Source organism: Plectrocnemia conspersa, unplaced genomic scaffold (assembly GCF_051122295.1).
Source record: "Plectrocnemia conspersa isolate PC_06_02 unplaced genomic scaffold, ASM5112229v1 ptg000013l, whole genome shotgun sequence".
Taxonomy (NCBI): Eukaryota; Metazoa; Arthropoda; class Insecta; order Trichoptera; family Polycentropodidae; genus Plectrocnemia; species Plectrocnemia conspersa.
In genome coordinates, this window is record NW_028277177.1 from 26857682 (window position 1) to 26885000 (window position 27319).

At 32.5% G+C, this 27319-nt stretch overlaps 2 protein-coding genes and 1 long non-coding RNA gene across 3 annotated transcripts in view; all 3 read right to left on the bottom strand.

The window, feature by feature from the left end:
• The window catches only part of mam (neurogenic protein mastermind), a 113112-nt gene extending 91417 nt beyond the window's left edge, over positions 1-21695 (bottom strand). The window contains exons 1-3 of the mRNA XM_088202034.1: positions 21692-21695; positions 19645-19843; positions 10428-10677 (exon numbers count right to left, since the gene is read on the bottom strand). Of these exons, the coding sequence (XP_088058160.1) occupies positions 10428-10677; positions 19645-19843; positions 21692-21695 (453 nt within the window). The remainder of the gene's footprint in view (positions 1-10427; positions 10678-19644; positions 19844-21691) is intronic.
• On the bottom strand, positions 3894-8019 carry LOC148227713 (uncharacterized). Its single transcript, XR_015811928.1, has 2 exons — positions 6446-8019; positions 3894-5085 (listed from the first exon to the last, which is right to left on the bottom strand). It is a non-coding gene; the product is annotated as an uncharacterized LOC148227713 (long non-coding RNA).
• A 25-nt stretch (positions 21696-21720) lies between the features above and the next one.
• Positions 21721-25844, bottom strand: Tsp68C (Tetraspanin 68C). The gene is made up of 5 exons (XM_088201674.1): positions 25470-25844; positions 25188-25406; positions 23029-23211; positions 22760-22966; positions 21721-22690 (listed from the first exon to the last, which is right to left on the bottom strand). The coding sequence occupies exons 1-5, from the start codon at positions 25530-25532 to the stop codon at positions 22373-22375; spliced, it is 990 nt and encodes a 329-aa protein (XP_088057800.1). The 5' UTR covers positions 25533-25844; the 3' UTR covers positions 21721-22372.
• Between the last annotated feature and the right edge of the window lie 1475 nt (positions 25845-27319).

A 27319-nucleotide genomic window follows, 5' to 3' on the forward strand; every position in this document is an offset into this window, starting at 1 on the left:
ACGTTAACCTTTACCGGACCGAGTTAAAGTTATTTTTGTTTCTGAAATATTTCAAAATTTTGTAATTTCGAGTATTAACCGAGTAATTTTCAAAATACTCGATTATCAAGTACTTGAAAAATAGACAAGTATACTCGAGTATCGAGTACTCGATTACTCGAATTGGAGACTCTAGTGCCAACACAAGGATCGTCCATTTTCTGTTCAAACCCAAACCTAACATAATAAAAGTTCTAAAACTTTTCTTTTAAGGGAAAATAAGCGGAAGAAGAAGTACAGACAGATATTGCGTTTCGCATTTTGCTCCGGTTTGTCTGCACTTCGATATTACACTGTTTTAAAAATATGATAGCTATCTTTACCGATATTACTACGGACTTCTAATATGAGAGTATTGGTCAAAGTGTATTCAAATCGAATTTTGGTCAATAGGAAGGCGCAAAAACAATTATCACTTCCCAGAAGTCAAATGAAATAAAATCGTGTCGGTGCTGTTGCGGTGGGAATGCTTTATTCATTTTTTACTCAAATCTTAATATGAACGCTTAATAATCGAGCGTTTCCACTGCGACGGCACGATTTTATTGATTTTAACGTGGATTCTAAACAGGGACGCCCCCTTGAATTTGGTTAGAAAAATGCATGTCATTTAACGAAATACATACTATGAATTTAAATGGAACTGATATATTAAATAAATGATCACTGACTGGCTAACATTTGCCCCCCTCCCCTCCCCTGGAAAAGGCTAAAACAACGTCCCTGTATTTAACACTTTGAACACGTGTGATTATTGACAGCTGTCTGATTTACCGTGCTGCCAACATAGGAAACTGTAATTGGATTACTCTGTATAATGGCCAATTTACTTTTACAAAAAATATATTTAACTAGTAAAATTAGGTCTAAAACAAGCAATAAAAATATGCAAGGGAGAGGTTGTAACATATAAATGAGCGAATAATAATATTATAGTACTTGCAAGGACAAAAAAACGGACTAGGCGTGGCTTATCAAATATATACTACCTATTCCCATATTAAGAAAAATAAAGGAGATGTTTAAAAATGTAATTCAAAATCATATCTTCATATGGAAAAATTGCTTCGAGAAATATCATACGATGGACAAATATAACCAAACATGAACTATATAAATATGTAAGTAATTGTAATGTACATACCATACATAAATATATTTAGTGTGTCATATATCAAAGTAATAAAGAAACAACAATAAATTCCGTTCGATTAAAAATATGTTGAGAACCATTGGTTTTTTTTTTGAAACGGGTACCAGGTATACTCTAAATAAATGATATATAAATAATAGGTAAGAAGTTTTATTTTTGCGATTGGACCGCAGCGTATTTAATAAAAAAAAGTTTTTGTCCGGTAAAGGTTAAGCGAATTTGAGCAACAACCAAAACGCTAGTTATTTTAGCGTATAACTAATATAACGTTTTAAAGACGGAAGTCGCATTTGTTAACATTCCGTACCATACGGTCCGTCGGAACATTAATAATATCTATCTTCACATATACCCTAAATAAATTATGTAAACAATAGGTAAGAAGCCTAATTTTGTGTTTAAATAAATCGAATCACAGTGGATTTAATAAGAAAAAAATTGTCTGATCAAGTTGTTCAGTTAATGGGAAACGCAAAGGCCTAATAAGTTGTGCTAGTGTTTTTCGGCTTTATATTTAAGAATTTGTTTTATACAATAAGGGTCCTATCAGCACGTCCCCTTTCAGCTTTGTTGTCGAGTCGCAATTGGAGGACTTTCCACCAAATCGTCGAGCTATAAATTTCTCTTTTCTCCCAGAGAACGCGATGCTCTCTTTTCTAATAGATTAGAATGCACTCAAAAATGCACGAGCGCCGCTCCATCGCTCGGGCAATTGTGAAAGTATCACATGTCACACGGCGACCGGAGGAGATTTCCAGTCTCAGCATAGCAGCAGCTGAAGAGAAGAAGAACAATACGCCGAAGGGGGTGTTGCGCAACGGCCGCCAGCCCCGAGAGAGTTTCGAATTTTCCGAGCTTGCGCACCGCGCCGGCGTAACTCCTGGCGCCGGTTTTCCGTCGGCGGCCGAGCGCCGAACTAGTGCCGAGTTTTCCGAGAGGGGCGCCCTTGGGCGGGGTTCTCTCCCGATCTTTTTTTCGCCCCCGTCGCCGCTAGGGCTCGACTTTCGATCGCGTCCGCGACAAAAAGGCGGGACCTTGACATCGTTCGTTTCGCGGAGACGTTGTTTGTAAACACGGCTCAAATTCGCAAACGCCGGAGATAAGAACGAGTTTACGACGCGCGGGTTAGTTGCTTGCTTGTTGCCTTGCGTATCTATCACTGCTGCGGATTAAATATGCAACTTTTATCAGATTATGGTATAAGACGGAGAACTAATTTTAAAAGCACCACTCATCATATACGTACCTAGCTTTAGTCTCAGCTCCTCGTACCTATCGCTGAAAACATCTGTGTTTGGAAAGCTTGTTTAAATGTAAAATATAAATAAGAGACGCAATTGCGACTCTAAAGGACACCCAGCAGCTGAAAATCAACGGATTGTTGACACCACCCTCGGCGACTACAAGTGCTTCGTTAAATATATATTACGTCGAGCATGGATGAAATTTTATCTTTACATCCTACCGAACAATGAGTACAAATTTCGCTTCGCTACGATTCGATAATAAATGGTTAAAATCGCAAACTATAGCGTCTTTAACGGCCGTCTCAAACCAGTTTAGATAACAGGTTGCAGTATGTTTAAACTCTAGCAAGAAAAAAATATACCTCCAGATTGTCGTAGTTGACTGAGGCGGAAATAAGTGGGCGAGCACTAAACCTCCCTCACGGCAAAACAAGTAGCATTTTATATTTAGAATGTTACTTTTATGAAAAAAATCATGGTTGTGGTTGGACATACGTTGAATAACGTATGCATTATGAGATGCATTTTAACCCTTTGAGTAGTGAGTTAATTTGTTAGTATACACATGTGAATGAGTTATCTTACGAATTTCTCCATAATTATTTACTTATATTTTATATTGCATTTATAGTAAATTACTATATAAAAAAATCAGTGATTCTCAATTGGTTAATTTTACTACTTTTTTGAATTAGTATGTTTTAATAATTTATTATTATTAAATTGCGTTATTTTTATATCAATTTAGAGGCTCTCAATCTTTTTTGTTATGTTCATTTATTTCGTACTCTTTAATTTATTAATATTATTTTCTATAGAAATTATTTACATTAAATCAAATAAAAAATGTACTATATAAATACAATATTTTTTATTTATTATTTCTTCAGTTATATATAAGTAAATGTATACGCAAACAGTGAAAGTTCGACCACCGTACATGTACGGCGTGATTCCCAAAGTGATCTATATCGACGACCTGCAAGGGGTGTAAGCGAAAAAAAATTGGAGGAACTCAACGATAGTGGATCTCATTTAATTTATTAATTTATTATTAAAGCATCAGGGTCATCCTTCCCAGTAAAAGCATTTTTTTTACTTTTATGTCATTTTATGCGACAGATAATAAATTTTAATTTAATTAATAAATGTATAAAACTTAACATGTGTTTTTTAAGTTTTGCATACTAACTACACTACAGTTAGAAATTTAAATATTTCAATATGAGTAGCACTATAAGCTGTCAAAAACACATTTGAAGTTTATGAATTTGCAAAAAATCAACGGGGGTCTACCCAAAACCGGAAAACATGGCAAGTGGTCTACGAGACAAAACAGTTTGGGGACCTCTGGCTTAAAGGGTTAAATCTAATTTAAACACTTCGTGTATTTGTGCACTTTTAGATCATCAGAGCATACTTCTTAATTGCCATATGAGTAAGAGAAGAAATTATTTTCAACTTTAAACAAGTTTTAGAAATTTAGCTATTTTCTGCTTTGAATAACGGTTGAAATAGTAAGGTCTAGACTGGTAACCTAGAGGCCGCGAGTTCAAGCCACGACAACAGACTCCAAAATTTTTATTTGTAAGAAATGCGCTATTCTATACATTTATTGATTTTAAATTTTAATACATCTAATAATTAATAATATAGATGTAACCGATTTTCATAAATTCAGTCTGGTTGTTGACATTCATTATATCTGAATTAATCGGAACTCTCTCCTTTTTCAATACACCACTCACTACCTGAACTGTATGTAGCTGTAAATTTAGCGGATTTTAACCACTACTTGTCTTTAAAATTGCAGTGGTAAAAGTATTTTAAAAATTGAAAGAAATAAAAAATCATTATTTAGCATTTTTCTCGAGAAATAATTTTCCATAGGAAACACTAAGCGTAGCGATATTTTTCTCAAATTTAACCTAAAAAATAACTACTTAAATAAGATAATTGCCAATACAATATATGGACAATTATAAATTTTATCCTTTTGGAACTATTTATGTTTGACGAAAGATTTTTTGATGCGCGACTTTTCTTTTAGAACCAACTATGTAAAGAAACGCAGATAAGTATATATTTTATTTCTCAACAAAGTTTCAACCTACACACATACGCAATAGCTAATCAATTTCTGCACCCTTGTACTAGATTATTCGCGAATCAATAATCTGCTTATTACCAAGAAGGGCAAATTTCGCTATAAATAAAACACATTTCAAAAAGTATGATTTAAAATTACATTGTAAGTAACAATGACAATTAATTTCATATCGTATCATTGAAACCCAATGCCTACCACGCTCCGCAGCACTCTCATTCGTCAACCATCAGGTATATTTAACGTTATTTTTAGAAAACAAAGGAGATCTGTAGCACATTGTGGGCGTGCATCCACTAACAATTTTCGCAAATCAAAAATCGAATCTGCCCTAATTTTCCATCGGGTGCAAACGAAAAACTTCCAAGGGATACGCCAAAGAAAGAAGCGTCGACATGGCAACGCGAAACCCATGAAGTTTTATCAATCGCTGCCAATTTCTTCCATTCACAAACCTGTGTGCTGCCAAAAATAGAACAAAGCCTTAATTGTGTAGTACGTTGCGCGATAAGTTTCCAAATCGCTTATTAACCCTTTGGCTACCGAAATCCGATATATCGGCTTTGGCTACACTAGCGAGAACTGCCGGATCCGACGGCTCCGAAATCGAAGTATCCAATACATTTTCAACCGTCTGTAGGGTAATTGCTTCAGGGGTATATAACATTTTTTCAAATATATGTTATAAATATATTATAATCATTATTTTTTTTTAAATTTCATTAATATTTTTATTTATATATATATATATATATATATATATATATATATATATATATATATATATATATTTATATATATGTATATGTGTATGTATGTATGTATGTATGTATATATATATATATATATATATATATATATATATATATATATATATAGATGTATAAATATATATATATATATATATATATATATATAAATATATAAATATATATAAATATGTATATATATATAGATATAGATATATATATATATATATATATATATATATATATATATATATATATATATATATATATATATTTATATATATATATATATACATATTTATATATTTATATATATATGTATATGTATGTGTATATATATATATATATATATTTATGTATATATATATATATATATATATATATATATATATATATATATATATATATATATATATATATATATATATAAATATGTATATATGTATATATGTATATATATATATATATATATATATATATATATATATATATATATATATGTATGTATGTATATATATATATATATGTATGTATGTATGTATGTATATAGATGTATATGTATATATATATATATATATATATATATATATATTTATATATATATCTATATATATATATATATATTTATATATATATATATATATATATTTATATATATATATATATATATATATATATATATATATATATATATATATATATATATATATATATATATATATATATATATATATGTATATAAATATATATATATATAAATTTAACCGTCTGTAGGGTATTTTTACTTGAACCATTATTTAAAAATATCATATTTTATTAATTTACGAAAAGTTTTATTTACATTTTAAAAATAAATAACATATTATATACCATTGTTATCGATTCCTGTCGGAGCGCCGCCGCTCACATCTCGTAATTTTTAATACGTCATGCGATAATGACTCTTATTACAGCGTAAATACGAACTAAAATAACACACAATCGCATATTCATCATTAATTAGGTCAAGTTCGCTGCAGACAGCGTCGCACGTGCGACCGTATGTTTACAAACTAAAATACACATTTTGACTTTTTAATTATTTAATAAAAAGTCCCGGCAGTTCTGGAACATTTTTCCAAAAATGCCCGGCATCCAAAGGGTTAATTACAGTTTATCGCAATTATCCAATCAAAGTCCACAACATCAAGGCGAAACACGAGTGACTTGGGTGATTTTTGGAACAGTCGTTTCAGTCTTCCGATGAGTAGAAAAAAATCCGATGGGTTCAATAGCCAATTCGACCCTGGAAATGCGCTTTCGCGAGCCAAACATACATAAGTATACGCCGGCACCGGATGGAGAAAAAAAATCGTCATTGTAGGCGTTGTGTAGTCGCAATTGCGATATTGTGCGAAAACACTATTAGAAACTACTTATAAGGCAGCGATGATATGTTTTAAAGAGTTATTGATATATACTATGATGCAAAGTTTTGCTGAGTTTCATCATAAGAACAACGTGAAGATAAGGGCATGAAATTATTTACGTAATTTGAGTCCAATTATCGATATATGTGTGGTATTTTCATACAAATAAAATTCTTAGAATACGGTTCTTATTAATGATGGTGTCAAATTCATAATACTGAATTAAAAGTGGTTCTGATTCAAAATTAACACTCATTGAGAAAATAATGTTTATTTATTACTATGTTGTTGATCACTAAATAACGTTTTCCAGATATCAGAATTCATCAAAATTATTCGTTTTAATAAAACGTTTAAGCGGATTTTCCTAATTATATATTTACACGACCGCAAAAACGTTAAACATATGCTTTTATCTAACACTTTCCGATGTAAATGACGCAATTATACATGTATCAACTATTTTTATATGTCAGCATTTACCATATGCGGTATTTGATTGAATTCAAATACACTTTAAAGGGGAAACTGATATTGAATCAAAAAAGGTTAAAATTTTGTGTAGGTGAAAAGTCACTACTGTTAAAACATTAGATAACTATTACGTGCTTATGTATTATTTTATTTTTCTTTCAGATTCTAAAAATATAAGCTTTAAAATACACATTCGAACTTTTTATATGTGCGGTTTGCCTCCATAATTCAAGAATTAAAAAGTGGCCAAATGTCTCTCTACCATTTATTAATTAAATACTTATTTTTTTTTTCAGATAATAAAAGTTGAAGCGTTAGAAAACATTGAATTTGAACATCAGCGCTTTATTCAGTCATTTATTAGCGTCAACGAATTTCATTTCGATAAAGCATTTTATTATCATTAGAAAATTCTCAAAATATCAAACGTTTGCCATAGAGTTCTAGACTCTAGAGAAACACCTGAATATGGTGACAGCAAAATTATGCAAGAGTCCATCTATCAAAGATCATAAAATTCCCGTAATATCTCGGTTTCAGTTATTTGATAGAGCAAATGTTGGTAAATATGCCTCAATATCTTCTTGTGCTGAAGAACAACATTCATAGAAAGTGAAGGAGGGGAGGGGGTTATTTACAATATAGTGTTTTTTTATGTGCATGCATAAAAATCTACGTATCTCCTCAATATTAAATGGTATTTATTTTATCGTGAGGGAGGTTTAGTGCTCTCCCACTTATTGCCGTCACAGCCAATTACGACGATTTGGAGCAGGGTTCTTAATTATTCGTAGTTTTTAACTATACGAATATTGAATAAAAAATTTAAAAAAAAGTATACGAATATATTTGTATTTTTTTCTCGGTATTTACCGATATTTTTTATTTTACAAATTATTGTAAAAAATATTATTTAATTAAAAATAATTATTTTAATTAATCATTAATTACTTTTAAAACTTTTTTAAATATATAAAATATGTTGTGCGAATTACTGATCAGTGAGGGCGTCAATAGGAAAATACTTTTTGATCAGACTAGCTTTTTCAAATCACCAAAATTTAAGATCAGCTGCGTTTGAATTAATTCAGCAAAATTTATGGAACATTTAAAATAAATTTGATATATGTACATTAAGTATCGACGGTGTTTTTGTGCGAATTTGCGTATAAATGAAATAACTAAAAATAAATTAACCGCGATCAAATTATTAAATTGACCAAAATCTTGAAACAAAAAATAAAAAAACGTAACACGAAATTCACAAAAAATGCGAGACACGCCTGTTTTTGAGATAAGCGTTAAACGATAATAAAAGGTGGGTCTTTCCAACATTTTTTTTCATTCGACGAACAAATTCTGCGTATTTCGGTCATAGTAGATACGGCCGATTAACATTTTATTCACAAATGTTTTTCTAAGGCGTAAAAGCGTTTCATTGTCTCGCATTTCGAAACAAAAAAGGCATACAGAGGACCATGAATTTTGGAGCGGCTGTTTAAAATCAATAAAATCGTGTCATCGACGTCGCAGTGGAAACGCTCGGTTATCTAGCGTTCATATTAAGACTTTTTATAACAATATTACAACTTACAATAAGAATGCATCTAAACGCAGTGGGAACGTTCGGCAACGAGCATTTCCACTGCGACGGCGCCGACACGGTTTTATTGATTTTGACGTGAATTTTTGACTTCTGAGAAGTGATAACCCTTATTAACCAAAATTCAGTTAGAATAAACTTCGACCAACACTTTCATAATATAAGTCCGTAGTAATATTGATAGGGATAGCTATCATATTTTCAAAACATAGTGTAATATCCAAGTGCAGGCAGAATGGAGCAAGATGCGACATCTGTCTGTACATCTTCTTTTGTTTATTTTCCCATGAGAGAAATATTTGGCACTTGACCTAATGAAAGTTCTAAAACTATAATTAGTTTTAATACTTTTATTATGTTAGGTTATGGTTTGAACAGAAAATATATGTTTAGCTACTGTAAAATAGAGTGATACTTGTTTTTGCGTCACCCTCAAAAAATAAAAATTCGGTTTGAATATAAATTGAACATTACTCTCATATTAGAAGTTCATAGTAATATCGATAAGGATAGCTAGCATATTTATAAAACAGCGTGATATCGAAGTGCAGATAAACCATAGAGCAATATGCGAGACGCAACATCTGACTGTATTTCTTCTTCCGCTTATTTTCCCATAAAAGAAATATTTTGGAATTGACTTAATGAAAGTTCTAATATAATAATTAGGTTAGGTTTTGGTTCGAACAGAAAATGGACGTTTCGCAACTGTCAAATAGTTTCATAGACATTTTAGAGCGGCATATAATTCCACTAACGCCTATCAGTTAAATGATATTTTTGCTAGTATAAATATATATCTACTGGCTCAAACGAATTTGGACTTCACTAGTGAAAATATAACTTCACTGAAAAATACAGATTCACTGTAATATTTATACATCGCATGTAAATAAATGTATACATTACTACGTATAGAAAATTTAAAATCATGTAATTCTACCGGCACCTGCCAGATAAATTACATTTTCACTGGAAAAATATATATCTACCCGTGAAAATGTATTTCGATATAATTTGATTGAAATGACACGTTTTTAGTTTTTTTGGAGGGATAACCCGATAATTTCTATGTTAAAATCAGGGAATCATTTCAGCTTTTTCCAAGTTTATCATCAAGTCATTTAAAATGGCATCAAAAAATATTAAACATATTGGGCATGACATACTACATACATGCATTTGGACTTCTAAAGGTTAAAGACGATAAAATCTAAGTAAGAATCAAAATCTCATAAACTACCATTTCACTTTTAAAAAGTATGATGGTTTGTTTATGTAAACGATTTTGATTCAGTTTGAATTGATATTTAGAACCCCCTTCAAATAATACCTCGCACCAGCTAATCAGAATTTGACAGGTATCACATATTATCTATCAGTCAATAGAAAAAATGCCAACTGTCAGATACTATATCTCTTTTCCTATTGATTTCGCAATCATATGTTGTTGGATATTATTTTATAAAAAAATATTTTACTTCAGACCAGTAACACTGTGCCTGTGATAAATATATCGCGCACCTGGGACTACTGTGCGTATGCATAAGAGTAATCCCCTTGAATCAAACCCAAGATTCGATATTCTTATGCAAATCTCGGTGAGAATTTGACACCATTTTTTATTTATAGATTCTCTTTCTTACCACGTGCACGCTGCTGTGCAGGTTCGATGTGAGCGAGTGCGGGTGGTGCAGGGTCGGCGCCGTCTGAGGCGGAGTTCCCTCCGGCTGTCTCCTCTCGCCCTTCTTGGCCGCCCTCTTGGCCTTGCCCTCCTGGAACCGCCTCTGGAGCAGACTAGTCTCCAAGCCCTGCTGCTCGCACGCGCCGCTGAACGACTGGTCGAACCGAGGCACGCACTCGTTCTGCCTGCGCCTGTAGCTCTCTATGCGCCGCCTGAATGGAAAAGAAATCGAGTCAGAATAATCGACAATAAAATAAAATAAAACGAGTGCCGCAGATTTTGAAAGAGAGCGGACAGGAAGAGTTGCGTCGTATTTTATACATTTTATATATGTACGCCCATGCAACGCAGGATGCGCGAGCGTATAATCAGTTGCATAATTGATCGTCGCCAGCTTCCACTTAAGTAACTACTGTCAATTGGATCTGCGTTTGTGCGTTCTTATTGACTTTGCGTCCTACGGTTTCTTGGAAGGGAACGATTGGGAGTATGATCGAGGATCAATGATTCTCGGTAAGACTTGGCGCTAATGGAAAGCATATGAGAAATGCGCGAATTAAATATTATGGACGCTTCTTTCATCGAGCATTTAACGTATGAGATCGTTACTGATGAGATTGATAATAAATCTCACTTGGATTCTACACTTTCATGAAAATTACACACAGATAAAACAAATACAGCTGAAATACCATAACTCGTTTTGCTCTCGAATCAGACCGGCCAACATAAGTTGACCTTTATTTTTTAAATTTGCGTCCTGTGGGCAAATGCCAATGAGAAATAGTTAATGTGACCCGCAATACAATACGAGTGACATGTCTGCCCATAAGCATTATTTACAGTTGACGTATCTATGTTGTATGCTCATACATACATATATCCAATGTATATAATATGCATCGCTACATACTAGATCAAGGATCGATAAAGTTTTATACTGCAGAGGTGCATTTGGTCAATACAACAGCAAATTTTTTTAAATTTGACTCATAAAATGACAATTTATTTGAATTTCCTGTGATGTACACCAAGTATACACGTCATCCTATTATATGAATATATCTATAAATATATAAATGTATTAGTTATTAATACAGTCAGTCGGATAGAGAAGTAAAACATTTGAAAAATTTATTAATGGCTGTAAAGCTATGAATGAACTTTTCGCCACCTTAAGGCAAATTATACATTTCGTGTATATCATACAAATTAAACCCGGTAGATGCGACATTCAAATATGGATATAGGGTAACCGGGTAGTGATGGAGATGTTAAGTGTAACCGCTGCCATTTTTTTCTGCACTCTATGAAAAAATATGACGGAAATACTTATTTGTATATACACAAACCACGAAAATAAGGCTATTTTGCTTATGATTATGTAACACTATGATCAATCAAAAGGTGCGGTCGACACAGGCGATACAAGAACGAGTGAATATTTACGTGTGCCATAATAAAAAAAAACACATTTTGCTGCTAAACTGAGTAAAAAAGATAATATAACGCAACCAATCAAAAGGTGCGGTCGATGGAGGCGATCTAATGCCGAATGAATATTTGTGTGTAAGGTTGACAAAGATATGGTATTTTATATTATTTATGGAGATATTCGATCTGGCAGCACTATTTGTGTATTTTGTATTATAGCACCGCCAGCAATTAATCGCTAGCAGTTTACCGCCGCATCGATTGATCGCAAAAACAATTTATAGCCTACAAATGATCGCTAGCATATTCTACTGTCTATAAGCAATGATATGTATTTATACAATAATTGGTTAATTGACGGTGTGGTTAAAAAAATAAAAAAAATTTTTTTAATCAAGACGTATTTTATGCTGTTTTAAAATGTCGATGAAACTCTTTGACAGTTACGAAACGTCCATTTGCTGTTCTAACCCAAACCTAACATAATGAAGGTACTAAAACTAATTATAGTTTTAGATGCTCAAAATATTGATCTCAAGGGAAAATAAGCGGAAGAAGAAGTACGGACAGGCGTCACATCTCGTCTTGGATAGTGCACTATGTTTTAAAAATATGATAGCTATCCTTACCGATGTAAGAGGGCTGATTAAAGCATATTCAAACCGAATTTTGGTCAATAGGAAGGCGCAAAAACAATTATCACTTCTCAGAAGTCAAAAATTCACTTCAAAAGCAATAAAATAGCGACGTCGCCGTCACGATTTTTTTGCTTTTGACGTAGATTTTTGGCTTCTGAGTAGGGATAATTATTTTTTATATTCTCCTATTGGTCAGAATTCGGTTTAGATATGCTTTATATGATTCTTACTAATTGTAAGTCGGAATATTGTAATAAGTCTTGCTTTTTACGTGAATTCTAAACAGAGATGGCAGGTGGGGGGGGGGGGGCATTTGTCTCCATTGAATTTGCCTAGTAAAATGCTTGTCATTTAATAAAATACTATAAATTTTAATGAAATCGAAATATTAAAAAAAATACCACTGACTGTCCAACTCTTGTACCCCCCTAGAAAATCTGAAATGACGTCTCTGATCGTTTAGTCTAAATTTTACTATTTTATATGTATGTATATATGTATAAAATGTTAAAAAAACTACTTTATAAAAAGTACAATGTACTTTTATAATGTATGTTGGTTAGGTTTGGGTTTGAACAGCAAATGGACGTTTCGCAACTGTAACAGTGATGTTATATTTTCAATAGTATGAATATAACAATTGTTTTATAATTACACTGCGCGAATGGTAAAAATAACAACTACAGAAAACCTTTATTTTAAATTTAAAAAGACCAATAAATTAATATTAAATACATGTATTGCCTGGCGATAAAATATGCTAGCGATCATTTGTAGACTATACATAATTTGTTTATGCGATCAATTGACGCGGCGGTAAATTGGTAGCGATTAGTTGCTGGCGATAAATTTCACGGACCCCGTATTTTACATGGGGTGCGATCTAATTAAATAAATACTTTGTTACATAAAACTAATTATTTGTGCGTAAGGTAAGGTAAACACTTCACAAAAAAAAAATTCGTTGCGGAGAGTTACTCATGGGGTGTTCACTGTTCTGACTAATGCTCGCTCACAACTAGTCTATTCAACAGTAACGTATAAACGAGATTTCTCAAATAATAATCAAATAGGAATCAATGTCAGGGGCGTCTTATTATGCTCATTTTATAATATTATTATTAGATAATTTGAACGCGTCAAATAAAATCTCTATTGCTTCAACATATGCTAAAACACATTTTTTATATGTAATAATTTTAATACATTTTAATTCAAAATATTTATATTATTCTATAATCTAAGTGGCTTTTATGTATTGTTTTTCGCGAATTACATTTTTTTAAAGAAAAATATGAGATACGAAAGCGAAGATTTAGAAAATTTTATTCATAAAAACTAATTTCATTGAAAGGTAATACTGATGTATGAATGAATGGCCGCGTAGCGCAAAAAAATTGTGATGTTTTGATGATAAATTGATATTTTCTTTGAAGAAAATATCACGAATATTTTCAATATATTTTTTTATTGCAAATCTTCTGTTGCAATGTGACAGGCGTTAGCCTAATGCGTTACAACGGGGTAAACACAATAAAATAGTGAGACCAGATTGAAATCAAAGTCTGTAAGTCAGTGACATATATTTTATTATTTACAAACTATTAAGGATAATGTTACTATGAACGAACTAGCTCAATTTTACTTTAGCATCCATGAGATTATGAAAATCTAGGAAACCAAATTTCAGATGATTGGTCGGAATTATCATTATATAATAATCACTAATTCTAACCTCCCAAACACGATAGAAAATGAAGAACACTAGCGCACATATGTAATTCGAGCCAGGTTCTTTTCTTCTTTCTTAAAAAAGTGCAGAAGCGCAATTTTTATATAATTTATGATGATAGCTTTCTGGTACCAAGCTTTATTAGTCTCTATGTTAATTTCAGCACCGTGACAAATTAAAAATGTTTTCAAAAGGTACATATGTTTAAATATTTAAAAATAAACGCTGCGACCTGTGAGTTAGGTGTGTCAGTTAACTGTTATATATTACACGGAATAATTTAATCTTAATATATAATATAAGTAAATAGCCAGTTGCGGCATAGTTGCCGAGACCCCAAGTGGAAGTCCAAAATCAATAGTTTCGAGGAGATTCTGGCAAATGAATAAGATACCTAAATTTTGCATAGCAACCGCTTTCGGAGACTCAAAGGAAATTAATAAGTTTCAATCAACGAGTATCGCAATGTAAAGCGGCAGGCAGCCTTGGGAGAAAACTTAATCCAAACAAGTCGCTCTGTACCGAGTGCCAAGGTTAGCATCGATGCTCACCCATAAAACTATGATGACTCCTTGAAGCATTCCTCGAGTCATTCCGTTGCATATCGTCGATAAATTACGATGCCATAAACGCATAGTTGTGTTACGAGTTTCGTTTTACTGCAGTGTCGTCATCGAAGGGGTTAATATATCCTTTCATACTGATGCGGGTTGGGGGGTTTGTCGAGCAGCCGAGAGGGTGCATCTAGAAATTATATCACATTCTACATGAAACAGTGGGGTTATATAATAATATGAATTATATTGAAGTTTATAATGTAGATTGAATTTTTATTAGGTTCTTGTTAAATTTCCATCTGAACCAGCACTAAAGTATTTGTCACTATTTCACAAAAAAATTATAATCACATACATTATATGTATGTGATTATAATTTTTTTGGAAAGCGCAACTTTTTCTTCAAGACGTAGTAACACACTAGAGGGAATTTTAAATGATAATTTAATAATCTACATTTTGACAAAAGATGATATTTTTTGACACTACCAAAATAATTATAAATGTATATAATCTCCTGTAGATAAAAGTTAAAATATATATATTACGTTTGCACGATATTTTTACGAGCTCAGCTAAAATTATTTTGTTATACGTTACGCGATTATCACGCGAAAACGCGTGAGCGGACGGTAATGTGTTAATAGGAAGCATATGTTTTTCATCGTCATAGACAAATGGGGTACGCAAGTAATAATAACACGATTGAAAGCAGCAAATAAACGACAAATTTCCAGTTGCGATTCATTCGAATATTCATAGAAAATTATTTTTATTTAATAAATTGGATTTTATTTAACAATGTTTGTATATATTCCAGGGCTGTGGAGTCGGAGTCGGAGTTGGAGTCGTGGAGTCGTGGTGTTTTGGCCGGAGTTGGAGTCGGAGTCGGAGTCGTGAAAAATGAGCGACCCCGAACATTTTTTATATAAAATGCATTTTTTTAAATTATTAAATTTATGAAAATTTAATTGCGTAATAATGAATGTGTATAGCGTATGCATATAAAACGTGTAGAAGAACACTAAGAATACCTGATAAAATTAAACTTTTTTGAGTCGCAGTCGGAGTTGGAGTCGGAGTCGGTGTGGAGTCGTGTTATTGGTAAATTTTGGAATCGGAGTCGTGTTTTTTTTTAACGACTCCACAGCCCTGATATATTCAGATATTAACACAACGATGCGTATCTGAGCGAACACCCATCAAATGGTACAGTTGCACAAACAAAGCACATGCATAAAAACCGCAAATAAAAGCGGGGTCGGTGTATATCTCCATCAAACATGCACCGAAGCCATAATTATAGAATGACGATGTTGCCAATTTTTATCGATTATGAATCTACCGATATACACATGCTGAGATATTTATTAGACAATAACAAAAAGTCTGGTTCCGCCCCGAATCATCGATTTTGGTCAGATGATCGAGTACTGGAAGGAACGCTGGACTTCCAAATCTATGTTACTGTTTTGAATCACTCTTTCAGACACTTCGCTTCCGACTTGGATCAACGATAGTTCAGCCGAACACGCACCAAGCCGAGCTACGCCGAATCAACAGTCTCTATGAGGACTCACAGAAACTGTATTGCACAAACTGTATGTCAATTATTACACAAATTATATGGCTATTGCAAACTGTTTAAATTAAAAATCAATATTTTTAATTATATGTACAATATTTTTCTAATCTATACAAATTTTAATATAAAATTCAAATTTAATTTATTTTTGATTTTTATATGAAGACAATTTGACATATGCTTTCCAGATAGTGTCAATAGTACCCTAACATCTTTGGATTTATTCGATTTTCAGAATTGCATCCACATTTATTGTAATATATGATAAGAGCATTCCTAATTTATATATAAAAAAAACATTGCACATATAAAAATATCAATTGTATCAAATTAAAAAAAACATTGTGCATTCTATCACTATTGCTCGATTTTGATAGCATTTTTATAAATAAAAATTCGAGTCTGCTGCAGGGGCTCGAACCTGTGCCCTCTGAATTATCAGTCCAGCGAACATTAATAATTAATACACAATTTTTGACACGTTTTGTCGTTGATGTACATCAACATTCAAAGGCTACGACTTTAGAAACAATTAGTCCTAGTGTTTAAATCAGAAGTCCTCTTACCCCATCTTGCGTTTCTTAATAAAACGTAGAGGCAACTTTCTGCTTCAAAAACAACATGTATTCGTAACCATTTTACATTAATCGACGCCACGTTAATCAAAACATTTACGATAGGTGTATTCATGAAGCGCATTATTATGCTTGACCTGTGCAAGGTTTATCGGCGATGTAGTACTATATTTATACGGCGCGTTGTTGTCGTTTTCTAGATTTCTAGGCATAGTTGCCCAGGTGGGGAAATAGGCCTTCGATCGATGTCAATTTTTAAAATCTAATCAAGCCGACCGGCGGGGCGTGTCGTTTCTAGACGAGGCAACAATAAACGTAACGACGACACACAAAACGAAGGTTTATTTGACGGAGATAAAGCGTGACGAACGTAGAAACAACGTTTAAAAAACCGACACTAAGTTGTAGTGTTATTGTTTGCGCAAATATATGTATAGAAGATTGAATTAAACAGCGTTGTCGAATTTGAGAACTGAGAGACGAATTACGGCTTTAAAAAGATTTCTTTTAAAATTGTTGTTTCAATCCAATAATGTGGGAGAAAGTACTTATACTCCGTTTGAAATACCAACTCTCGACTACTTCGAATTCGGGATTTATTATCAACTAGGCAAATCAATTGTAATAGCGTGAGGTCACTGTCCGACTTGTATAATTTCTTGTTTGATAGCAAAATAATGCAACTCCCTTGAATTTCAGCAAGGTATGCTAAAATGAAAATATTCAAGTAATGTTTCTGTTGGAACAAACAAGTTAACTGCATATTATTTTTATTAAAAATAAATTCGCATAGCAACAACAAATTTATTTTTTTAATACATACGTTACAAATTAATAAATATTTTACACGTGCTGCTCATTAATAAGTGATTGTCATTAATACACGTGTATCGTATTAAATATTTAGTATAAATATGGAGCGATTAAAATAAATAAAGGTCATTATCAGTCGTGAGAACAACATACAGTTGTATTACTGCTGGAGCATCGCCACCACAGCGCCCCCTGGAGGATGGGCGCGAATTTTTAATAAAAGATAACTATATTCGAAATTATAATAATTATATACAGAGCTACCGGATATTTTTATTATTTTTTATTGATCAGGAGGCGAAACCAGGATTTCGAGAAATCTCAAAAAAATCGTATACTGTCGCGATTTATTTGGCCGCGTAGCGATATATTCTAGGTTTATCGTTAAAAATTCCGTAAGCAATTTTATCAATTTTAAAATTTTATTCAATAAAATGATAGGCTTTATAAATGTTTGACATATATCGTCATTGTCCGGAATATGCCGTTTAACATTAGATCTGAAATGACTGAAGTTTGTGAAATTTGCACTCGATAAACCTACATGTAACCAGACGAAACAGAACTGTGACAAAACAGAACAAGTTAAAAATAGATTTATAATTAATTTTATATTGGCAACTAATTATTTGATAATTAAATGTTCCGAACGTACGCGTCGTTTAGGCTAGGTTTGGGTTTGAACAGCAAATGGGCGTTTTGGAACTGTCAATAATTTAAATACTAATCACTTTATTGAAGTACTGATTATTTATTTTGGTAATTTCCAAACCGTCAGAGTTGAAATTTTTGTGGATTTAAAAAAAAACTCAGTTTTTGGTGCCATGGGTTCCAAAATCAGTGACGATTAAGTGGAAACCTTAAAATTGAGTATTAGATGGCTCTTCAAAATGCACCCAAAAATATTCGACTATCGGATAGTGTCGGTAATTTTTTATCTAACCTGGTTATTCTAAGAATGTATTACCCATGAGTGATAAGACTGTTATGATGCGTCCCAAGCGATACAATCTTAAATTAACCAGAGTATATACTAATATATTTATATTAAAATTAGGCAATTAATCAGTATTATCAGTGTCGATAAGCTGTAAAGCCTCGCATGTTAATTTATAATATGTTTTTATTTATTAAAATTATAACCATCGTGACCTGACAGGTAAACCCAATGGACACGATTACCAAAACCAGACTATTATTTTAAATTGTAATTAGGATTAATAGAAATGCATATACTAAAATATTTTTCTTAAATTTAGATACAAAACGAGGGGTTTGTTCATACAAGCCTCTTTGAGAAATTGATGTCAAATTATGTGTTGTTTTGTTAAAATAACGTGTTAAACAACACTTTTTTGTTATGACACTAAAAATCGCAGTCAGCAGTAAAATATACCTCTCTGTTTACTTAATTAAACCATTAGCAACCACAAGTCTGATGGTATTTATAAACAATTACTGTATTTAAAGGGGCCGTTTAATTTTTAATTTAATTTTTTTCTGAATAAATTCTATAATATAAGCTTTACAAATATATAAATTTGTTATATCCATGTTTTTGGTGGACAAATCAGATTTTGCATTTAACTCCACTTAGAAATTTGACAATGTCAATTTAACGGTACTAATCGTATTTTAGTAGGTATTCGTACCAAATATTGCGCAATCTTCAAGTATTTAAATATTTTATTGCACTCTTGGCTAAAATAAAAAAAACCGTTGTTTGTAAACAAATATGTTGCGCAACATGAACAAAATAGGATCGCGCTGGCCGACTTCGGCACGCTCTTGGGCCAAAATTTAAAATATAATTCGTTGTTTGTAAACATTGACAGGTGGTGTTACCTGAGTCTGTCGACGATAGCCTGTCTCTTGGGCGGGAGGTCGTGCGCCACCGCCTGGTTGGGCCCCCCCGGGGGCGCAGCCGCTACCGGGGGCGGCGGCGGGTGCAGGGCGGCGGGGGCCGCGGGGGGCGCGCCCACCAGCGGCCGCGGCAGCAGCCCCCCCGCCTCCACCCCCCCGAGATCCACCGTAAAGCACACCGCTCACTCCCTCGACGACCCGATCGCACTCAACTGTCAAAATGGTAAAGCATCGCAAAGCTTCCGTCGTGTTTTGATCGACGCGCGCTATGAGCGATCGACTGTCCGAAAGGCCCAGCGGTTAGGGCGAGTTGCGATATCAAAATGGCCGACGAATCAATCTGACGCGGCGCGAGAATCCGGCGAGAATCGAGCGACAAGTGTCAGCGTGCCGAACGTACGCGAGAAAAACACCCCAGCGACGACCGATCCGGTCGAGTCTCCGACCGCTACTGAGGGACGCGCGTCGCCATCTTAACGGGCGCGGCGGCTCGCCACCCCGACGCACATGGCAACACTGCGCAATTTTAAATTCTTTACATTCAAAATAAACATTTGCTAGCGCGTAAAAATAAAAATAAAATATCAAAAACCGCCACGTGCAATTAAGAAACCATAATACTTCTGGAAAATATTAAATTAGGTTTTAGGTTAAAACGTACGTCAAAGTTAATTTTCTATGCACATCTTTACTCCTTCATTTTTATGTTGCTAAGCAAAATATTTATCTACTAGTAAATTTATTGTATATATCTCACCACATTATATTATTCTCCCGTTAAAACAGTTCGGTGAAATAGTTGTTGCATTAAAAAAATGGTCAGAAAATAATGTATTATAAATAATATCATAAATATATTACAAAATATACTATAATTTTTTTAGATCATATAGAAAATCATCATGAAGATTACTATCGTGTAAATGTCAACTTCTAGTTAGATACGAAGTTAAGTAAAGGAATAAAATGCTATGTTTATTTTTTCAGTGGATGAGTTGGGCATAATATAAAATCGAGGTACGGTAACCTATTTATTTATATATTTATAACCAAAACTAGGTGGCACTCTGGTAACACTGACGAAGGAAACATATTCTTTTGGCGAATCTCGACGATTGATCTCTCTTACCATCATATTCCAACATGTAACTGAACTATACTTCAATAAATAATACTGCAGCGACCCAATTATGTGTCTAACTAGCACACGTCCGCTAAAAAGGCAATCCATATGATGTGATTGTCGACCTCTGCATTTAATTTTTAATCATAAAAAAAAACATTTTCCTGTCCAACATAATTTAGTTTTCATTTAGTATGTATTTACTGCCGTAGATTACCATCTACGGCAGTGTTTTAGTGCTGCCAGTACAAAGAAAATACGTTTGGTAACCCTCTAGCTAATAATTCGAGTCGAGGCGCCATCATGCACGCTTCTGTGTCCGTGTGAGTTAGAGTCGAATGAGTGATGCTGTGATATATGTCAAGTCCTTTGTACTGTTTCTATAATAAGGCCCGATAAGGGGGGGGGGGGGGGGTCAACCGATTTAAATAACCGAGGCCTGAGAAATTTTATTCGAAATTCGGGCGATTTATATTTATTTTTATGTGAATAAAATAAGCATTGTCTGAGTCTGAGTTTTCATTTACCGGATCTCTGTTCTTTTATTAGTTTATGACATTTTACAATCTACCGTGGGTCATAGTGAAAAAATATGAAATGATTTGCATTTACATTTTTTTTTTTCATTTCACTTATATTTACAAGAAAACGCATAATTATGCAACAATAAGCACCAGTGCCCATTTTTTTCTCAGCGGTCCTGCCTTTGAAAAAAAAAAATAAAAAAATAATCGCTAAAAAATATTTTTGTTAAAAAGAATGGGATTTAATGCTTTTTACTTAATTTAAATAATATATTTAAAGTTACGCTGTATTGTATAAAATAATAATTGTTATCTGAGAATTATTGTTGACGTTCAAAATAAGAGTTAAAGTTATCATATTCCATTATTTATATACAAATACCCATTCTCATATCAAAATAAAAAGATATATTTACGATTCGATGGTTTTATTATTAAAAACAAACACACGATAATATCTTACAATAAAATAATATCTACATATACTAATAATTATCATCATTATTGATATCATAATGGCAATTTGTTACTTTTTAATATGCGGCTCACTTATTATATAAAAGTAGGGGTTATTTTAATATATGGCTATAAATTATACAGGCTGAAAGAATTACGTAGATTCTGTGTGAAAGAGTATTTTTTAAGAAATATGGTTTAAAAAGATAATTTTTAAACCCTTTACTTATTATCTGGGAATTTATACATTTGTTGAATAGCCAAATTTCGATTTTGAAGATGCAACATGAGGACTTATGCAATGTATAGTATTTCATTTAAATCCTGTTTAAAAGGCCGCAAGCTGAAACGGTGTGTTGGTATAGTACAACACTATAGTCATGCTCTGGCCGATGTGGCTATTTCACATAATTATATCAAAAATAATATAATTGCATATTTAAACAACCCCATCTTTAATAATATACACACGCACGATGATGCAATCACTTAAATAAGAATTTAAACCGATTCATCACCACATTATTGAATCCGCTTGCAACTTCAACAAGTAATCGGAGAAATGTTGAATCTTGTTCGTCAGCGTAATTGCATCATCGGCCAATTTTCATGCCATTTCGTCCCGAGTGCCGTAGCTCTGCGGATGCTTGGAACGAGGACTGTAAAAGCTGTCCGGATACAGGTACGTGTCTGCGGTGTTTCTCTCCATCGTCGATATCTTATTATGATACACGTTTTCGTTATTCTTGTTGTTAATCGGCTTGACTGTGAAAGATCCAGACTCGTTTCGGCGCTTCCTCAATCTCATGCAAGCGTATATTGTACTGAACAATACTCCAAATTCAGTCAACGATAGTAGAAGAATGATTATCAAAAAGCCAATGTATTGCTGTTGATACCAGATTTCAACTTTTGTGAGACAACCCTGATTAGAAAAACAATCTAATTACACGCTTACTCTAACTGAAATATAAAGTATTTGATTGATCTTTACCTGACTGTGTCTATAAAACTGATAATGTTCTTGTAGCAATTCTTGGCAGATTGTTTCGTTTATTGGCTTCGGATCAAGGAAAGACATTTTGTATGACTCTTGAACGCAACACGTTAATGGAACGATTAAATCTCTAGGACCCAATCTTCGCAATTGCCAGAGAGACATGTCGTAGTTCCGTCCATCGGTCATTCCGCAACATTCAAACTAAATAAATAAGAACATAGTTAGATTGTTTGTTAAATACACTCAATAAATAGATTAATTACACTCGTTTGAGCTAAATCCATAGCAGCTGTGAATTGTTCTTTGCCGGGTACTCCATAAGCAGCTTGTAACGCACCGACGGCACCTCCTCTTGCACTTTGTAAGCCGATGCATCCCGGCCAAGCTACTACGATCACACAAGCAGCTCCTTGTGCAAATAATGCAGAGAGAACCATCACGAAATACTGGAAATAAGACAATAAAAGCAATATCAAAATCAAGTTTATAATATATTAATTTTTATTGTTAAGGTGCTGTATTTATATTTATTTGTACATCTTCCGGTATAGCTTTACATATATTAACACAATATGCGGAATAACATAAAAAAATATATGGAATTAAACAGATTATTAGAAAAGTTTCTAAGTATCTCCAGATATCTCATTGAATTGGGTCGCTATTTTTAAAGAGGAACCCATGATAATGTGTTTCAATGAATTGATTGGTTGGAACACGTTAACATATTACCTAAGAAAAGATTTACCTTCTAAAAGCAATATGAAGTCAAGGAATCATTTTATTTTAATAATATTTTACTTAGAAACGAGCTTCTTGTTAGAATTGAAACTACATAAAAAAAACTTCTGGGGTTTTATGGATAAGAAAGTCGTTGAAGTGTATTAAATAATATGAGAAAGCTGCTTTACTTTAATTAAAAATTGAGTTAATAATGTTTTAGTCCAAAATTACACTTTAAGGATTGGGATGCAATGTTATTAAAAATACTCTTTTTAAATCCCCTTTGGGCTACACATCACAGAATCTGGGAATAAGTATTATGATTAACTAATACCCACGTGTTTTTAGTGTAAGTATAGTAACAAAAAAACTACATAATGAAGAGCATCTAAGAACTAAATCCAGGGTTTTAAAAACTGGTATACCATAAACCTCTATCCCGATATTCCGATCAAATTTTCAATAGTGGAGTTTCAGTTTCAATAATTGAACCCACTTTATATAATAAAATTATTTAGCTCTTCTTGAGTCTCATAGAGTTTTTGTGATATGAAATGCCTTTAATTCCAAAATTCTTGGTGATTAATGTTTGATACTAAATATGCGCACAAAGATATCTTTGTAGTCTTCGCAAAATATGTTTTAACCAACGGTTAATGATCTTAAGCATTAACCAATATGTAAAGGTTTCTAAAATATCTCTATATAAACAAGTTTGATTTTTATTCTTTCTTCTATCGAATCGCCATTTTATTAGGAGCTTTGGGTTATGATCGCTGTGAAAGAAAGTTATATATTTCCAAGAATTTCTTTAAAAAAATTCTGTGGGTAATCCTTCTATTCCCGATAACTTCCAACTTAAGGTCCGGAATATCATCGAACAACGCATTCTAGCAACTTTTTATGGTGGTTTTGGTAAGGGTATCAACACTTGCCACATCGACTATGACGGTAGTCATCCAGCTTCTTAATACGCCGTTACTGTACGTTGATCTGTTTAGTTTCAGTCATAAGGAGCTGGTTCGATTCGTTTACAGGGGGGTATTTAAGAGGGGGGTAGGTGGGGATATTTGCCCCCACCCCTTGAATTTGGGCAGATTAATGAATGCTAATTAATGAAATCGGAATACATTTTCACTGGTAAATGTATATGTTTAACAGTGAAAATATCTCATCTGGCAGGTGCTAGTAAAATTATATCATTTCAACTTTTCCATACATTTACTAAAAGAAAATATATTTTAACTGATGGGTACTAGTGAAATTATATGCCGCTCTAAAATGTCTATGAAACTTAATTTGACAGTTGGGAAACATACATTTGCCGTTCAAACTCAAACCTACACGAATTAACCAAACCCAACTTGACCTAATGAAAGTTCTAAAACTAATTATAGTTTTAAACTTTCATTAAGTCAAGTCCAAAATACAAACTAAGCCAACCCAACTCAACTCAAATTTTGCCCCTCCCCTGGAAAAAGCTGAAATGCTGTTCCTGTTCGTTTAGTCGAAATTTTACTATTTTATATGTGTATAAAATGGTAAAAAAAACTATTTTATAATGCACATCAAGACACTAGGGAAACATGTAGAGACATAATAATCAGATTTGTCATAAATAAATCAATAAATGAAATTACTTCCCTCCCTAAGAATAACAATATTTTTTAATAAGAAATTAAAAAATTAATTTACTCACCATTGTTAGAATACAATAACCATCAGAGCAAGTAGCCCAACAGCCAACAGCTCCACTGCTCACCATAAACAAACCGGAACTAATCAGAACTAAAGCTCCATAATAAAAAGGCGGTTGAGGAGATTCATTGTCCGATGACGTTAAAAGACGCGACAGAAGTATTCTGTTGGAATCGCACAGCAGTAAAAAGCCCAAAACAAGAAGAATTAAGCCGCTTGCCTGAAATATATTAATTAAATGTTATTTGTGCTTTTCATTAATAGTGTTATAAATATATATTACCAGAAACACTGCATTGAATAATCCCAAGAGCACCTTTGAGTTAAACACTTTCCTGCACCACATTGTTTTGTATGATTTTACAGTTCACATATACACAAAACACTGAACGACACTATTTTACGTATAATTTTTGTATAATAGAAAGGATGCACGAGTAGGTTTAGATAAAAGCAGTTGGTCGGAGCGGGGATTTGTCATATTGTATGTGAAAACACAGTCTAATAGTGCCCAATCCAAAGTTATTCTAACTGCTTGTAGTATGCAAATATGTCAACGTATTATTCCCAATGTTTTAAAAATATTGAATGTAATATTAAAAAAAGTTATTAAACAGCCAAAAAACGGTGTTTTCGGTATGAACAACGCAGATGCAATGATGTTTTGGTCAACGGAGATCGGACTGGCCAGGGGAGACATGCTCTAGTGAACATGAAGGGTGACTAATTATGGACGGGAGTTGTTGAATACATTACACACTCGTGAATTCAACAAATTCCGTACGCTTGATTCGAAACTGTGTATTATGGAAAATATTTTTGGGAAAAAAGATTTTTTTATGTGATTTTTTTATGTCTTATACATTTTTGTAGTATATGAACTCAATACAGTACTATTTCTTAAGTGTTATTGTAATTAAATAATGCTATTTTATCGCTTAAAAATAGTAATAAAAAACAATTATAGTAATTGGAGGTTATGATCAAATTAGATAAACATTAGAATATTTTTTAAAAATAAAATGGTAATATAGCATATAATCTAATTTAAATATCTCTACTAGTTATATAATATCATTTTACCAATATATAATTTTAAGTCCATATGAGCAAAAAATATGTCTGATTTAATAGCACTAAACATTGCAATATATTTTACGAAATAATTTTATTTTAATATGAAAATGGTTGCAGAATTACTAATGTCGTAGTAAATTTCGTTTCTTAATAAAATTTCTTTATATAAAAAATATAATGAAAATATTTTACATCCAAAATGCTTTTACATTTTCATTTGCTAGAAATAAAAAAATGACATCTAGCCATGAGGCTTGAAATTTTTTAACTGAAATCTGAAAATGTTAAAATTTCAATCATTCTTATTTATTAAACCATAAAAGCCACAATAAATTAGAGTGCAAGATTTTAATGTTTTATAAATATTTAATTAAAAATGTATGTACTAGGAAAAGTTTTACCGTATTCCCAAAGTTTATATTTAAGCCGAAGTCACGATTGTGACATAATGGTAGTATCAGATGAACTATCAGATGAGATAATTATACGTAATTCAATATTATTTTTACTAATACTGTTTTATTATCTGAAAGTAGGATGAAATTAATTTTTATTTGGTTATTTGATTTTTTTCTTTTTCGGTACTGGGTAAGTTGAAAACATTAATTTTGAACAAAAAATCAAAAAAAAAAAGCAGATTTTCGCTTCTGGGAGTCCATCCCGCCAAAGTAGATGATCCGGTAGTGGGCACAACTAGATTGAGGTTCAGAAGTGAAGAAAATCTCTGTTTATTTTATTTTCATCTTGTGATGAAACAAACTGGATTTTTTATACATATATTTTTATATGTTATTATTAGAGATTTTTTACACCTAATGTGTACGACCTGTTTCGATTTTAATTAATCATCAAGATATTTAACCATGAGAATAGGAATATTTAGAAAAACCTAATCTGTGATGATCAATCAGAATTAAAATTAAATAGCATTAATTCCGATTTTTCAGACACAATAGAAATGAAAAATACCAAGGTTCATATGGTATTCGAATCAATGTCTTTCAGTATTAGTTGGGAATCCAATCCTGAAGCAAAATTTCGGGATTACGAGTTTAC